At 45.5% G+C, this 17,468-nt stretch overlaps 1 protein-coding gene across 1 annotated transcript; it reads left to right on the top strand.

The window, feature by feature from the left end:
- The first annotated feature begins 4,832 nt into the window (after nt 1-4,832).
- On the top strand, nt 4,833-5,774 carry LOC136644225 (olfactory receptor 9G4-like). Its single transcript, XM_066619879.1, has one exon. It carries the CDS (start codon nt 4,833-4,835, stop codon nt 5,772-5,774), a length of 942 nt encoding a protein of 313 aa, XP_066475976.1.
- Nucleotides 5,775-17,468: the final 11,694 nt, after the last annotated feature.

Below are 17,468 nucleotides of genomic sequence, written 5' to 3'. Positions count from 1 at the left end.
CTGTGCTGGGTTTCTTGGATCTGCATCACCTCTTTAGGTGGCACAGATCTGAGTAGACCCATTGGGACTGCAGCAGCTCTCCCCGGGGTAAAGGAAAACGATTACCCTTGCCAGAGGCTCAGCCCTTTCAGCCCCAAACTTGCCCTGGATATGGGGCACGCCTGCTGGTCTCCCCATTCCACCACAGGTTAGGATTGTGCTGTGCATGAATTATAGTGATACAACTGTACAATCTGAAAAACCACACAAATTTGCAGAGCTGGTTCAGGATGGAAAGAGGCTCCAAGAGGTAAGGGAGCTAAGGACCAGTAGATCAAGGCAGGGTGCAGAATAGGGCACAAACTGTAAAAAATGGAATCTGCAAAATAGAAGCTGGAAGAGAGTTGAGTGGCACTGAAAGCTAATTCAGAAATCTACCAGATCTAGTTTCTTCTGTCACATCTCCATATGCCTTGGTGCAATGAGCCAAGAAGCAGGGATGGTCATGGGGGGGGGGGGGAGGGAAGCTATACTTCCCGTATCATTTTGAACTAAGTATTGATTAACTGAGGATGCAATCCTGCCCTTCACTTGGGCCAATGCAAGTCCCTTGAGCTAACCCGTCGTCTTTGTGAAAGTGCCGTAAAGCAATTTTGCACCAATATCCGAGTAGCCCAGTGGGGCTAGTTGGATTTCCCTTGCCTTGGACTGAGCCACTTTCAGCCCCAGTCCTGACTTTGATGCAGCACAGGTCTGCTGGCCTGCTTGCTCCAGGGCAGGTTAGGATTGTGCTGCATGGAAAGAAGCTTAATGCTCTTGATAAATAAATATACTTACGTTCATGTATTTCTTAATATTTATATAAAATTTTATAACAAAATATGCATGTAACAATGGCAGCCATAAGCAGAGACACAACATTTGGCTTTGGAGCAAATGAACACATAACATACTTTGGCCTTCACATCCCATTACAGTGATGGCAGTTATCTAGTGCATTCATTGAAGGATGTCCCATTGCACCAATGGGATTTATCTAGTGTGGCACTTGTTTTCAGGAAAAGAGTCATCACAAGGAGGATCACAACCTAGATACGCTCAAGTCTGAGATGCTTATGATTGTTTCCATGAAAAAGAGCCCAAGGGATGGTGGATGTTTATTCTGAAGTTTGTTCCACAAGATCCTTCAAAGAGAGATTGTTTCATCAGCCTAACTGTTTCATCAGCCTAATGGTTTCGTCAGACTAATATCATCAAGAGAAGGAATAATTTTAATTGCTCACTTAGGGAACTTTAGACAACCTCAGAGACCTCAGCTCAAATAAAGCCCATTCCATTATAAAACAGCCTTTAGATCCATCCTAACCTTGTTAGCAGGAAAAAGACTGTGCATCTTAAAGGTAAGACCTATTGCTTAGAGATTAGACTGTGAGGATGACTTTGTTGCTCTTCAGTCCAGTCAGCTTAAGCTTTCCTTGGTAGGAACTGGCCAGCCCACATATCCCCCTATTCCATGCCTGACTGCCACGGCTCTGAAAGACAAATTTACTTTCACCCATTTCTGACTTCAGTCAAGGAGAAGTTATGAAAATGAGATGTTGGGATTTCCTTCATTTCACTTCTGACTTCAGGTATGTATGTGCTCCTACTGAAGCAGGCTGATGTTTCACATAAACCTTGGCAATTCAACCTCATACTCAGGGCCCAATCCTGTCCAACATTCCAGAGCTGGTGGAACCATACCAAAGGGGAGTGTGCTGCATCCTGTGGGAGGGGGAAGCCATGAGGGCCTCCAAGGGAAAATTTGGCCGACGCAAGGCTCAGTTCCTCCACTGGCACCAAGGCTGAAGTCAGACTCTAGGCAACTCACAAGGAGGTGTAAACGTGACTTACGGCATGTTTGCAACCCTCCTGGGCCTGTGCAAGGGACTTGCGCTGGCACAAGGGTGCCTCACGATTGCGCCCTTAAAGTAGTTCATTCCCAGGCTGCCCGATTCTAACCCATACTGGAACAGGCAGGCCACTTAGCCTGCGCTGTATGCAGAACAGGATTGGGGCTTGCTGTGGTGCAACTCAGAGTAAATGGAATCAATTCCCTTTAACCAGTGTCGTGCAGCAGCTTCCCCAATGGGTCAACTCGGATCCATACCACCAATATCAGTGGCGCAATCCAAGAAGGCCGGTTTAAGGTCAGGCTGCTTGGGGGTAGGGTTTCAATCCACCCTAAGTGTGGCTCCTGGCACCACCCACCTGTTCGATCTGCTGACTGTTCCACTCTCCCTGTCCTCTCCCCACCTTGCCTGCTCTCTCCCCACCCCGGAACGCTCAAGTTCTGTTCTCCCCCACCCTCCTCAGACCCAGTGGTCAGCCACCAGCATGAACTTACCAGATTTGACCTCCAAAGGCCGGCGCACTTCCATGCACTGGCCTACCAGCTCCTGATGTTGGGATTTCACACACATTCCTTTTGGCATCCCTGTGTCGGCGCAAGAGGACTTGCACCAGCATAATGAAGGGTTAGGTTTAGGCCTTTAGTAAAATATCTTCTCAAGGAGCCTGAATAGACCCACTACACACTCACCTACACACACACCCTCAAACAGCTGCAGATCCAACACTGTTTAAAACTGAAAAGATCTGCCTGGATCCTGAGCAGCATTACTTCAGAGACGCTTGGCCTGTGCTAAGTATGAAATTGGCAGATGGACAAAGCATTCAGACGCCATGCACGAATCCAATGCATATTGCATTTTGTATGAAAAGTCAATGATTGCTGCCATTTTATCTTAATTCAGAAATAGTTTAATTACAGCTAGAACATTACATCACGTTAACCAATTAAAAATCTGGTGAGAAAGGCTACCACAAACCAATCAAAGAGCAATTGTTACATTGCCCTTAGCATGGTTTCATTCATTTGCAAATGTAGGAAGTGCATGTTTAATTGTCTGAAAGTCATACTCTCAGCCCAATCCTATCAGGGGATTATATAAGGTCCTGGGCTACTCTGACAGTGAACAGATTGTGTCCACCAGCATTGGAACAAATAATCCCTGTGCTAGCAGTGGGGGCTGCTGAACCACTACAGGAGCGGGTAGGTCAGCAGTGGGGAGGGGGTACAGAGGGGAATTGGTGGAGGAGGGGAAGTATTTTGGCAGCGGCAGTTTATGATGGGATCCTGTTCATCCCTCCCAGGCCAGACCAACACCAGAAGTCTCTTGGGAGTTAGGCCAGCTAAAGAGCTGGTATAAGTCTACAGAGAGCTATTGGGGATGAGGCAGCCAACAGAAAGACTTTTTTCTTACCTCTCCTGGGCTGTCTGATCTCACCCCAGGTGTATAGCATGCAGTGAAGGCTCCACTGGTGATGCTGCATGGCCCAGGCAGGCAGAGGATAGGATTGGGCTCTGGTTTGACTGAAAGCTTCAGTGCAAAGGCATACCAAATGTTCTTAATACAGTGGTGCCTCGCATAACGAAATTAATTCGTTCCGCGAGTCCTTTCGTTATGCGAGTTTTTCGTTTTGCGAAGTGCGTTTTCCCATAGGAATGCATTGAAATTTAATTAATGTGTTCCTATGGGCAAGAAAAGTGAGAACAAAGTCAAATTTGGTTTACAAAGTGTTTATTAAGTGCTCTTTAAAGGATTACATACTGTACAGAGGATTTCAAAAACGGGGGGGGATGCTGAGTGGGGAGCTTGAAGGCTGTAATCCTGTGCACACTTTCCTGGGAGTAAGCACAATGGGACTTACTTCTGAGGAGACACGCACAGGATTGTGCTCTAAGCTGGGGAGGACACAGCAGCTGCACTCAATTGCTTGCTTTTGCCGTGATCATGGGGGGAAACGTGAAGGAAATGGGGCAGTGAGAGGGTGAATGAGCGATGGGGGGATGCTGAGTGGGGAGTTTGAAGGCTGTAATCCTGTGCACACTTTCCTGGGAGCAAGCTGACATGAAGATCCTCCCCTTACTAGGGTGGACGGGATCATAAAGTGACATGAAGATCCGCTCCTTACTAGGGTGGACGGGATCATAAAGGGACATGAAGATCCACCCCTTACTAGGGTGGACGGGATCATAAAGGGACATGAAGATCCGCCCCTTACTAGGGTGGACGGATCATAAAAGGACATGAAGATCCGCCCCTTACTAGGGTGGACGGGATCATAAAGGGACATGAAGATCCGCCCCTTACTAGGGTGGACGGGATCATAAAGGGACATGAAGATCCGCCCCTTACTAGGGTGGACGGGATCATAAAGGGACATGAAGATCCGCCCCTTACTAGGGTGGACAGGATCATAAAGGGACATGAAGATCCGCCCCTTAAGACAAACCAGGACAATAAAAAAAAAATTCGTTATGCGAAGCATAAGTCATAAAAATTCGTTATGCGAGTTACCAAACTTCGCACACCGCTTTCGTTCTGCGGGTTTTTCGTTGCGCGGGGCATTCGTTATGCGAGGTACCACTGTATCTTCAAAAAGACTGCTGCATGCTTCTGTTTATTGAAATGGACATGGAACACTTCAATTTCCCAGTATCAACAGATGGTGCCTATGATCCTAAGGGAAAAGTAGTCAACTGTAAACAAAAAGTTCAACTGTAGTAACTCAGATGCAGATCTATACTTGTAGCCATTCCTCAATAAATGTGGTCATTGGCAAACTACTTTGCTCCCATGCCACAATATTGTAACTATCTACAGCTGATGGACCGCATAGTCCTAGTTAAAAAGAAAGAAAATACCTTCCATAACATCACAATATGCCCATCCATGCTGTAAAACAGAAATGAATGTGAAGTCTCAACTCTCTTTTCACTCTGTTAGCAGGTGTTGCCTATGGAGACAATGGAAATGGACGACAACCGCACTGTACTAACCAGTTTTGTCTTGGTGGGTTTCACAGCTGATCCGTTCCTCCGTATAGTCCTCTTTGTGCTGTTCCTGGTTTCATACATTCTAACACTGACAGGAAACATTGGCCTCATGTCATTGATCTACCTGGATCCCCGCTTGCACACACCCATGTACTTTTTTGTGGGAAACCTTTCCTTCCTCGATATCTGGTACTCCTCAGTCTACACTCCACGGATCTTGTCCGACTGTGTGTCCAAGAACAACATCATGTCCATCCCTGGCTGTGCAGCCCAGTTCTTCTTCTCGTGTGTCTTGGTCTATACAGAGTGCTTCCTGCTGGCTTCCATGGCCTATGATCGCTACATGGCCATCTGCAACCCACTACTCTATGCCACTGCCATGCCCAGGAAGCTCTGCATCCAGCTGGTTGCTGGATCTTATGTTGCTGCCTTTGCCATTGCCACTATACACACAGGCAACGCCTTCCGATTACGTTTCTGTGGGAACAATGTTATCGACCATTTCTTTTGTGATGTACCACCACTCGTGAAAATGGCATGTGACAGTACCGAAGTCTATGAACTCACCACAGCCGCTATTGTGGGTTGCACTATGGTAGTATCCACTGTTATCATTCTGGGCCTCTACACAGGCATTGTGGCAGCCATCATGCGTATCCGCTCTTCTACTGGGAGGGGCAAAGCATTCTCCACATGTTCAGCCCACCTTGTCTCTGTCTCCCTCTTCTATGGCTCCATCCTCGTGATGTATTCCCGACCCAGCTCCACGCACACGCCAGCTGTGGACAAGCTGAATGCTTTTTTCTATACAGTTTTCAATTCCTTGGTGAATCCCGTGATTTACAGCTTACGCAACAAAGATGTGAAGGCAGCCTTCAAGAAAGTCCTGAAGAGACTTATTACATCCAAATGAATGACAGCAATGTTGCATCTGCGCATATAACACAAAATGAAGCACTGCCCTCTAGCATCTTCCTTTATTATTCCAACATAACCAACAGTGCAGTGTAACAAAACTCCAAAGTGACAACATCACTTCCTTATTACAGATCAATCACAGTCTTGTGTGCCTAAACATTCCCATTACACTTCTATTTCCAAAAGCAATTTCTCACTCATCCTTTTATTACTTTCCTACAGGATTTGCAGAGGTGGGGTGTACAACAAGAGAACCTGCAAGTTGGAAGGAAGCACATAATTTCATACAAATCATGCTGCAATGTAACTGGACACACGAGAGGAATTTTAAGTAATCTAGAATGTTGGGAAAAATGAGATGTCTCCTCCTCACTCTCTCAGACAGCAGGGAAATTCAGAATTGCCAGTGCCATTTTTCCATCAAAATGCTTCAGGACTGACACCAAACACAATCATACCCACTTTCCCCTTTGTGCACCATTGCACAGGTGGAGCTTACCCAACACGGCTCATACCCAACCAACAAATACACTTGTTTGCAGGAAAGGACTCCTAACAAGACATGATCACAATCTAGGTGCCCTCCAGATGGAAATGCCAAGGTTCAAGTACTATTATGTGCAGTGGAATATTCATACATACCTAATCACCAAATGGAAGAAGGCATTTTTATTGCTCACCTGCAGAAGGAGCTTTAGAGAGACTTGGAAGCACACTGTAGAAAGCTTAGCTGACAAAAATTCATTCCTGTATAAAAGAGCCTTTTGGCCACTGGACGCAGACAGGGTAGGCCTCCAGCTCTGGTCAAGACATGTTTGTGCAAAGGGTAAGCTGTTGGAAAAGGTGCGAGTGGGAGACCAGTTTGAAACTGGAAGTGACAGTTGGCCAGCAAAGTCAAAGGGCAATATTGGTTTGGAAGGTTTGTGAGGCAAAACATGTTTAATGTTACATTTGGTGGCGAAGAAAGTATTAGAAATATATGCCGTACTCTGCCAGTGAGCAAAGACTTTTACACACAAATGCTTGAAAAGAGTCTCAGGGAGACATCGCTTCTAAATGCAGCTTTTTCTAAATGAAGTTCTGCTTATTCCACAAGCCCATCCTAAAGGAGATAGAGAGAAAAGGGATGATGCTTCCCAGTTGCTCTGGTCTCATGAGCAGAGACTTTTCTCCTCATGTATACTTGAAATAAAGTTCTCTCAGAACTTACCCAACATGGCTCATACCCAACCTACAAATGCACTTGTTTGCAGGAAAGGACTCCTAACAAGACATGATCACAATCTAGGTGCCCTCCAGATGGAAATGCCAAAGATTCGGGTGATATTATGTGCAGCGGAATATTCATACATACCAAATCACCAAATGGAAGAAGTCATTTTCATTGCTCACATACAGAAGGAGCTTTAGAGAGACTTGGAAGCACACTGTAGAAAGCTTAGCTTACAATAATACATTCCTAAGAACATAAGAAGAGCCCTGCTGGATCAGGCCAAAGGCCCATCTAGTCCAGCTAACTGTATCTCACAGTTTCCCACCGAATTCTTCAGGGAACACACCAGACAACAGACACCATCTGCGTCCTGGTGCCCTCCCCTGTATCTGGTAATCAGGCAGCCTACCTCTATCTTGCACATACCTACCTTGACTTGTAACCTGTGATGAACTTTTCCTCCAGAAATTTGTACAATCCCTTCTTAAAGGCATCTAGGCAAGATGCCGACACTACTTCCTGTGGCATAAAGAAATATTTTCTTTTGTCTGTCCTAACTCTCCCAACACTAGTGGATGTCCCCTGGTTCTGTTGTTATGTGAAAGTGAAAAGAGCATCTCTCTATCTGCTCTAACCAGCCCCTGCATGATTTTGTATGTCTCAGTCATGTCCCTCCTCAGGCACCTCTTTTATATAATCCTGTATAAAAGAGCCTTTTGGCCTGTGGATGCAGACAGGGTAGGCTTCCAACTCTGGTCAAGACATGTATGTGCAGAAGGGTAAGCTGTTGGAAAAGGTGCGCATGGGAGACCAGTTTGAAACAGAAAGTGACAGCTGGCCAGCAAAGCCAAACAGCAATATTGGTTTGGAAGGTTTGTGAGTCAAGACATGTTTAATGTTACATTTGGTGGTGAAGAAAGTATTAAAAATATATGCCGTACTCTGCCAATGAGCAAAGGCTTCTCCTCACAAACGCCTGAAAAGAGGGAGACATCGCTCTAAAGGCAGAGTGAAGTTCTGCTTATTCTGCAGGCCCATCCTAATGGAGATAGAGAGAAAACCGATGATGCTTCCCAGTTGCTCTGGGCTCATGAGCAGAGATTTTTCTCCTCGCATGTGCTTGAAATAAAGTTCTCTCAGAAGACATTTCTTTCAACAGCAGAGTGAAGCTTTGTTTATTCCATAGGCTCATCCTAAGGAGGACAGAAAAACTGATAGTTTATAGTTATTTCAGCATGCAGGCTAGAAGACACACAGAATCAGTGTGGGTGGTAGCACCAAGTCCAAATAGAAATTTAGTACTATTAAGGAATAGTACAAATAAGGAATGAGGGCAAGGAATAAGCTCTTGTCCTCTTGGTAATAGTGATCCTGGGGGGCAGAGCTAACACTCAGTGAAGTAGCAGGGAACCTTGGAGGGCTCTGCGGGGAACTGCTAAATAGATGTGTTTTCCAAGGACCTCAATAATGAGGTACTCTTCGTTGCCAAGAAGAAGGAACGAAGGCGGAGAGCTTGAACAGGGCAGTTTCTTGAGACGGCGGTTTCAGAGATATTTTCCCTGATTGCTCTGTGCTGAATCACACCGTATCCCGGACACCATCTTCGGAGACAATTCGGACAGCTAAGGACTCCCCCCCCCCCCCAGATAAAACATGAAAGCGAACAAAGCCTTTAACTGTGAGTAACCAGTTCATTAAAAGGCTATAAAAAGAATTGCAATCAAGAGGTTGGAAGGAGGGAAAGACAACTTTAAGATTATTTACATTTGACTTGCAGCCACCCACAGGGGAAAAAGAGCGAATGTGGATTTAAAGAAGCCCCTGCTGGCACAGTTTTTTTTTTCTTTTTTGTAACAAGGATGATTGGAAGAAAAGTAAATAAGGGAAGATAAAGGATCACCCTGTTGGAATGCCAGAGTTATATCAGCTTGATTTGATACTGATAAGAATGGCATCAAAAAATTTAAAGGATGTTAATGAAAGCCAGGCCTCATTAATAGAGATGTTGCGAGAATTCAGAAATGAACTGAAGCAAGAGGTTGGAAAACTATCTGAACAAATGAGGCAAATCAACTCCTCCCTGACCAACAGACAAACAAAGAAAAGTATGGAGGGGATGGAAAAAAGAACGGACCAAATGTCAGATGAAACTAAAGAACTGGAGATTTTTGTAACGAGACAGGAGATGGAAAAAGCAGCATTTCTTATTAGAACTCAGAATTTTCAGGAAGAAAAAAGAGGGAACTCTCAGAGAAAGAGAGCGCGTCCTTTCAAGAAGAAGAAGAATCTTTGGATTAAATTCAAAAAGAATAAAATGGAGAAAATGGAAGAAGAAAAGAGAGGGATCAAGAAATATAAGAGAGTTAAGAGGAAGGAGGAGTGGAAGGAGCAGTGGGAGGAGCAAGAAGGAAAATATCAACAAGACAGAGAACAAAGAAAATACTAAGACAGGAAGGGAAAATGACTGAATAACAAGTGGAATTTTTTTGCAGATATTAATGGATTGAATTCTCCTCAGAAGTGAGGAGTATTCCGTTAATTATGTCAAATCAAAGCAGATGTAAATGAAACAAAGTTGGAACACAAATATTAAGATAATTAAAGTGGTATTTTATATAAATTGTTTTATAGATGAAAATTTAATTCCAGAGGAAGTAGCAAAAATGTACCCTGGGTCATCAAATAACTGTTAGATATGCAAAGAGATTAAGGGAATTCTTTATTATATGTGGTGGATATGTGGAAAGCAAAGAAATATTGGAAAGTGACATATATTGTTACAAGAGATATTGAATTGTGTAGTACCATTCAAACCAGAAATATTCCTCTTTAATGCGATATTAGAAATTGAAGATCAATATAAGAAACATTTTATTGTACATATCAGTATAGCAGCAAGAATACTGTATGTGCAAAATTTGAAGCCTTTTTATGACTGGATAAATAATTTTAGTTAAACAATAGTGATTGTTTAGTTAAATCATTAATTAGTATAATGACAAATATGATAATTTTTGTATCAATGACTATTTTTCTTTTCAGTCGTTGTTGATTTCTTTTTTGGATTAAGACATGTTGTAATCTATGGCCAATACCCTCATGTGTAATCTCTGTAGTCCCAGCCCTAAGTTTAACCCATTTTCCTTACCTGTATCTGTAATAAATAAATAAACTTTGCACATACACAAAAAAAGGTAGTGGTGATCCTGAGTTGGAGAAAGAAATTGGTTTGGCATTCAAGGGAGAGCATATAATAATGAAGAACTTCAACTACCCTCTCATAGATTTGATAAATTCTTATTGCCTACATCAGTGCTTCTCAAACCTTTTAGCACTGGGATCCACTTTTTAGAATGACAATCTATCGGGACTTGCCGGAAGTGATGTCATTAACCTGGAAGTGATGTCATGGCTGGAGGTGACATCATCAGTTTGCGCTTCAAACCTAAGCCGCAATCATCCAAAGGTCCAGTTACACAGGAGCTCATGCTGTTATTTTGCATAGCTCGGAATTCAAACATTCCTGCTTGGAAGTCAAAGCAGAACACAGCATCCCTTTCCCCCCACCTATTCAGGGCAAAGCACCATGCCTCTCTTCCACCAAGATCCTGCCCTGCCCGGTGACTCTTGTCTCTGTTTTTTCAGCTCTGCATTTTCAATAGCATCTGAGCAGAATGCAACATTACCCACCAGAAACTGACTTGCAATACCCCTAGTGGGTCTCAACCTACAGTTTGAGAAACACTGGCCTAGTTATGGTCATCCCATCTCCAAAAATGTTATAGAGATAGAAAAGATGGAAAAGAGGAGAATCAAAACAGTCAGGGGGCTGGAATGCTTTCCTTGTGAGGAAGGCTGGAGGCTTTTTAGTTTAGAAAAGGAAGCAGGTGACATGATTGAGGCTTATAAAATAATGCATGATTTGGATAGAGTGAAGGAAGAGGTTCCTCTCTGTCCTGTACAGTGCTAGAATTAGAACCCATTTAATGAAATGATGATGGAAGACAAAGAATAGACAAATGGAAGTATTTCCTCACGCACCATGTAATAGCTACACCACAGTGGCACAAGGACATGTGGGATCCTTCTCCCCTTCCTGGCCTGGATCCAGCCCCCGGACTCTCCTTACACACCAGTTAATGAGCTGGTGTAGGCCTGAGGAGACCCACTGGAGACCAGGTACCCAGCGGACAGGTGAGTAAAAACAACATTTTCTACTTCTGTCTCCTGGGCAATCAGGTCTCTTGCTGGCCCATAGGATGCAGAGCACAGTACATCAGCATGCTGCATGGTCTGGGCCGCTCAAGGACAGGATAGGGTCCTTCCCTGTGCAATTCACAACCACAAGGTGTGATGACGGCCACTATCTTAGCTGGCTGTAAAAGCCATGTCCTTATATTAATACCACTGTGGGGTCCTGGCTTGAGGGGGACCCTCGTATTTGCAAGAGGGCACTGGAGATTCTGTCTCCCAGAGCAACAACCCAGCCACTGGGGCTTCAGCAAAGAGTGTGGGGGAAAGGGGGTTGCATCACTGAGGCCCTTCTCCCCCCAGCTGCTAGGGCTTTTTGGCTCCTAGCCAGCCTTGGTTCATGGGCATGCTCCGTTCTGCTCCCTCCAGCTGCCTGACCGTGACTGCCTTCATGCTTGGCCCAGCTGGGCTTTATGCTCATGACCAGCCCCTTGAGGCCCCTCCCTTCCTCCATGGGAGGGTTAAAAGGCTGACTGGCTTCTTCCAGCTCTGCTCCTCCCTGCTTGTGATAGCTAAAAGGCTGGAGCCTGGTGTTCCTCTGCCCTCTCCTAGCTCTCCAGGCTAGTACTCCTCCTCCAGGCTAGTACTCCTTCTTGGAGCCTGTCTCCTCTTTGCCTTGAGCCCCCCTCTTGCCCTGCAAGCCTATTCCCTCCAGGTTTCCCCCAGGTAAGTCAGGAGGACCCTGACAACCACTATGCAAGGCACTGAAGTAGTTCAGCCAGCTTTTGTTAGATAATTATCCAAAGTTCAAAGATTAGCAAATAGAATGAACAAAATTCTTGTTTTAAGAGGAAGATGGACTGTGCTGGACCAGATCCATTTAACAAAAAGGAAGCTTATTATGAGCAGAAACAAGGCTGCAGCAAATGCTTCTGATGCCATAGTAAATTCCCTAGTCAGTGGGAAACAGGGATCAAAAGATGTTCTTATACCTTTAGAGTGGTATCAGTGTTGTATAGCCTCCTTAGCACCATTGAGAAACCAATCACCTCCTTAATTTCTAACTGGACTCGGTTAAATTTGCAGAGTCCTGGATAGCTAATCTTATTCTGTTGCTAATTTTAGTCTGGTGCTGGCACCATGCGCAAGTGATTTGGATGCCCCTTTTTCTGTTTCCTTGTCCTCAGAAATGGTAGGTGTTTACTTCTTCAGTATTGAAATACCCAAAGGAGAAAGGAAAAAATTACTGTAGCAGCCTAGTATTAATATTCTTACTCCAAAGCAGCAAGAGGAAGAAGTAATTTTAATTAATCACATAGGGAACTTCAGAGACACTTGGGAAACCATTGTGATCATCATAGCTGTAAAAAAAAAATCCTCTCATTATAAAACACTCCTTTGGCCCACCCCAATGGAGATAGTGAGAACATCAACTGTGCTTCTTAAAGGTAAGACTAGTCACTCTGGGCTTAGACTGGGGAAATGATCCTGGGGTTGGACAATCTTAACTTTCCATTGGTAGGGAAATGAACTTGGTAGATCTTTCCCTCAGACCTTTTTTTTAAGTATCTTGTGAATGACAATGGACTTGGACTGTACATCTGATGGAGAGAACCAACAGAATGCCTATCAACAAAAGGAAAAGGAGGACAGCGAAGGAAATCTTTGAGAATAATCTCAGATTGCAAACACAATTGCATCCAAAAATTCTCTGTGACACTCTACGAAATCCTGGGCCATGTCACTTGGGACATGCAATGCAACCATTCATGGTACCAGCATAGTTTGATATAACACTGTATAGCTTCTCTGCTCAATGGTATTCTTCCCTTTCCTCCTTTTCATAGATTTGATCTACCCCCTTTCCCTGATAATTATTTTGACACCTCTCTCCCTCTCCCTCTCCCTCTCCCTCTCCCTCTCTCTCTCTCTCTCTCTCTCTCTCTCTCTCTCTCTCTCTCATATTATGACAGACTAAGGTCGCAATCCTATCTTGCGCTGGAACAGGCTAGGCAAGTGGCTTGCATTGTATCCAGCAAAGCAGGGGTCTCCAAACCCTGGCCTGGGAGTCAAATGTGGCAGGCAGCAAGTCTCTTTCCGGCCTGCAGCCAACCTCTTGTCCCCTGAAAGCCTCTGGCCCACTCAACTGAACATGACCAGAACTGTGCTCTGATTGTGTCTGGAGGGTGTTCTGAGGGCCAGAGAGGTGGAATGAATGAGCCCATTCATTCATTTATTCACTCATCTAAATTCCATCTCTAATTTATTTATTTTAATTTTATATTTAAATTTTTTTCTGGCCCTCCATGCCACGCCAGATATTTGATGCGGCCCTCTGGCCAAAACATTTGAAGACCCCTGCAGCAAAGGATAGGTACCCAAAGTGGCTCATCCAGAGCTAAGGGGAAACTTTTGCCCTTACCTTACCTGAGGTGGCACAAGTCCGAAGAGAGCGGAGTGGCTTAAAGCCTAGGAACAGGGGTTGGGATCCAGCATAACAGCCGGGCTCCAGCCCTGCCTCCTGCTCCCCACCCGCCTGCCCTTGGGGCTGCCCACCGCCTGCCCTTCCCCCCCCCGCCCTGTGGGAGCACTGCACAGGGAGCACTGTGCTCTAGTGTCCTCCTTTGTTATTCCAGCAAGACAAAGTGTGGAGTAACAGGAATCCAAAGGGGCAACATCAGAGCTTTGCTGCAGCTTGTGTGTCCTTTTCTGTCCAGATTTTCTCAATACAGATGTACTTCCACTGACAAATTCTCTCCCAGCATCATCCTATTTCTTTCCAGCAGCATTTACAGAGTTTTGATACATGAGGAAAATAGAACAGAAAAAAGCACAGAAAATCATAATGGCACTACACAGTGTTATCAGGGGAAGGAGAATGCGTTGAGGTGGGAAAGATGGACGCCCATAAGCCGTTTCCCTGATTTATTCTTTTCCGTGAATGCCAGAGTTTATAACTTACAGCCTGATCTCCATGAGCAGCGTTGCAGCAGTGTCAATATGGCTACTACTGCATCCCTTGAGCAGTTTTGGCCTCCTAGAGGGGAAGCCCCTGAAGGTCTGGTTGGTCTACCTGGATCTGCACCAGCAATATTGCTGGTGCAAGTTTGCAGGTACCCATGAAGGCAGATTTGGTCTGAGAAGGAGGTTAGGACTTAGGATTCACGTGCCATTGCTGTTGAACTTGCAACATTCCTAGGTCTGGTCTGCCTGCCCTCCTCCACATCCCATCACTGTGCCCCCCCCCAGCCTCTTTCCCATTCCCTACATGCTCTTTCTGGTGTGGTGGCAGGTGGCAGATGTCTCTTTCTGCACAAAGCCAGCCACTGCTTCAGGTCCGCAGCCCACACAATCTGGTGGGTTGTGTTTCACTAACTGTGATATTAGAATGCTACAGGTGCAGCCTATTTATCCACAGATTTTTTTATCTGCAGATTTGTCTCAATGAGAATGCGGTGGGGGAACCAAAAGTCACACACCTTTGCCTCCTTTGCCCTGCACTGGCATCTCGATCCATTTCCAGGCAGCCCAAAACACTGCAAAAAGGCTCTGCCTCACCCAGGCAGGGAAATAGCCCTGGAGCCATGGAAGAGGTTCCCTTGCAAAGGAACAGTAACACTCCTGGAGCCCCTGAGCCAGCGAAGAGGGGAAGGGGGGGCCCGAAAATCTCTGTAGCCAGAACACGTGCAGCAAGGCAGCAAGGTGGAGTGCGCTCAGTTGCTCGCTCGCTCGCGCGCGCGCGCGCACACACACACACACACACACACACACTCTCTCTCTCTCTCTCTCTCTCTCTCTCTCTCTCACACACACACACACACACACACACACACACACACAGGGGCAGGTGTGGTAGCAACAGAGGGGATTGCTTTAAAAAACCCAGGGAGTGTTTGCCAAATTCCCCCCCATCGAGATGGTGCAGGCAATCACTTACACAAGCAACCCCCCCCCCATGGTGCAGGCTATCACTGACACAAGCAAGCCTTCCCACCAAGCAAAGCATGAGATATAGCCTACAATCCTCTCCACACTTTCCTGGGAGTAAGCCCCATTGACTGGAATGGGTCTTATGTTTGAGTAGAAATGCATAAGGTTGGACTCTTAAAAGATCAGCATCCCAACTGTGAAAGAAGCCGGGCAGCTGGCAACGGGGAGGGCTGAGTACGGAGGGGATTGATAACAGCTGCATTAGTTCCCTTCCATCCGGAAGTGTCAGGCTGCAATGTATTTGCCTAACTCTATGGAATTTAGCATTTGGAATTTTGTAGCTCTGTAGCTGGCACAAAGGGGGCAGGGAAGCTTGCCAAAGTGGGGATATGACTGCACCAGCGCCATCACAATGGAACAAGGTAGTAAATGCATGGGGAGTGCCCTCATAGCTCTTGTCTTGGTTCTTGTCCTGGGAGAATACACCTGGAACAGCAGGCCTGTTCAAGACCCAAATGCAGGGATAAATAAATTAATTTATGTAGTGTTGTTCAATGGCCATCCTTTAAAAATGTTTGGTGATATATTGTAAGTGAAAGAAAATGTTTGTGTGAGAATTCTTATGTGAGAAATCTCTCTTCACTTTCTGCCCACCTGTCTTCCTTTGCTTCTGCTGATGCCAGAGAGGGAGGGAAAGTGAGTGAGCTTGATTTCAGCTCAGTGAGTCCAGTGAGCCTGCATGACCAAGCATGATGGTTTGTGCGAGCAGTCTCTGGAACAGGAAGATGGATGATTCCAATATTCTGGAAGGCACACTGGTTTCGACATTCAGTCCCTATGACTGGGTGAGTGAATGGGAGGCTGTCAGAAACAGAGGACTCCCTAAAGTTTTTCCTCAAAATCTTGTGACTTTGCAAGAGTGCTGGTGTGTGAGTGAACTCTCTCCCCCTCTATTTCTTCACAAATTTTATGTATATGTTTATTTTATGTCAAAGTAGTGGTGTGGTCTGCCTAGGACAGCAAAGGCTTTTTTCTTTTTTTTTTTTAGTTTCTAAACTTAGGGCGCAATCCTGCCCTTGACTTGGGCCAGCGTGAGTCCCTTGTGCCGTAAGGCACATTTGTGCCTCCTCAGGAGGAAACCTGACCAACGCTCCAAGAAGCGCCAGCCTGCAGAGGCTGACAGAAGCCTCTGCGCCGGATTCCTCCCAGCGACTTGCGTCGGCTTGGATGTGCCAACGCAAGGATGAAAGGGAGGGGGAGGCAGGGAGGAGGAGGGAGGGAGGCGTTCCTGGGCAGGGGGAGGGTGGGCAGGGAGCGGGAGGTGGGGCTGGGATCCAGCAGTTATGCTGGATCCCAACCCCCGTTCCTGGGGCAAAAGGAGCGGCTCCAAGCTGCTCCACTCTTCTCTGACTTGTGCCACCTCGAGGTGGCGCAAGTTTGAGGAGACCCACAGGCACCAGCAGCCCTTACCTTTCCAGCCTTGCCTCTGGCTAAGCCACTTGTGGCCATTATCCTGCACTGGATACAGCACAAGCCTCTTGGCTTGCCTGTTCCAGCACAGGATAGGATCGTGCCCTTACCAAGTTACATTTACAGATAAAATTATATAGAGTAGTTAGGGCCCAATTCTATCCAATTTTCCAGTGCTGGTGCAGCCGTGCCAATGGGACATGTGCTGCATCCTGCAATGGGGAGACAGTCAGAGAGGCCTCCTCAAGGTATGGGAACATTTGTTCCCTTACCTCGAGGCTGCATTGTGCATTGTGGCTGCTGGAAAGTTGGATAGGATTGGGCCCTTAGTCTTGTTTGGGTGCTGATCCAGTGGGGCTGTTCTTATGTTCTTATGTTCTTATGATATAGGTGGTATAGTGTCAGCAGATTCAGCAACCATTACTGATGCATTCCCCCAGTCCAGCCCAACCAGCCTATAGTGACCAATATAATAGAGGTGTTAAGAAAACATTTTTATTTTTTTTGCAGATTTCTGGGTTATTATTTTTTCAAAAATGAGAAGTGCAAAAAGCAGTGATTTGTTTTTTTGTTCTGCTATCACTGAAAAATCACACCTCTGCTTATGCAACTTGCATCACCTTGCCTCATGGATGGACCATTCCAGTTTAAGGTCACATACGGTATCTCCCAGTTAATGGAGCGATTGCTTTTCAATCATATGTGCACTGGTTGTATTATAGGATGACTGAGATGTTTTGCCAATTTATAAAGGACAAAAGGCCATTAGCAGGTGAAAATATATAATGATACATATATTGAGTATAACTGAGTTTCAGAGAATGAGTTAAAGAAAATCAGAGAATGTGACATTTTAATTTGGGGATATGAAGATGACCTCTTACC

Source organism: Tiliqua scincoides, chromosome 1, assembly GCF_035046505.1.
Source record: "Tiliqua scincoides isolate rTilSci1 chromosome 1, rTilSci1.hap2, whole genome shotgun sequence".
In the NCBI taxonomy this organism is placed as follows: Eukaryota; Metazoa; Chordata; class Lepidosauria; order Squamata; family Scincidae; genus Tiliqua; species Tiliqua scincoides.
Note: the sequence above shows the minus strand (reverse complement) of the source record. Positions and strands in the feature narration are given on the sequence as shown.

Coding starts and splice junctions, on each gene's coding strand:
- LOC136644225 (XM_066619879.1), top strand. CDS start 4,833: ATGGAAATGGACGACAACCGCACTGTACTAACCAGTTTTGTCTTGGTG.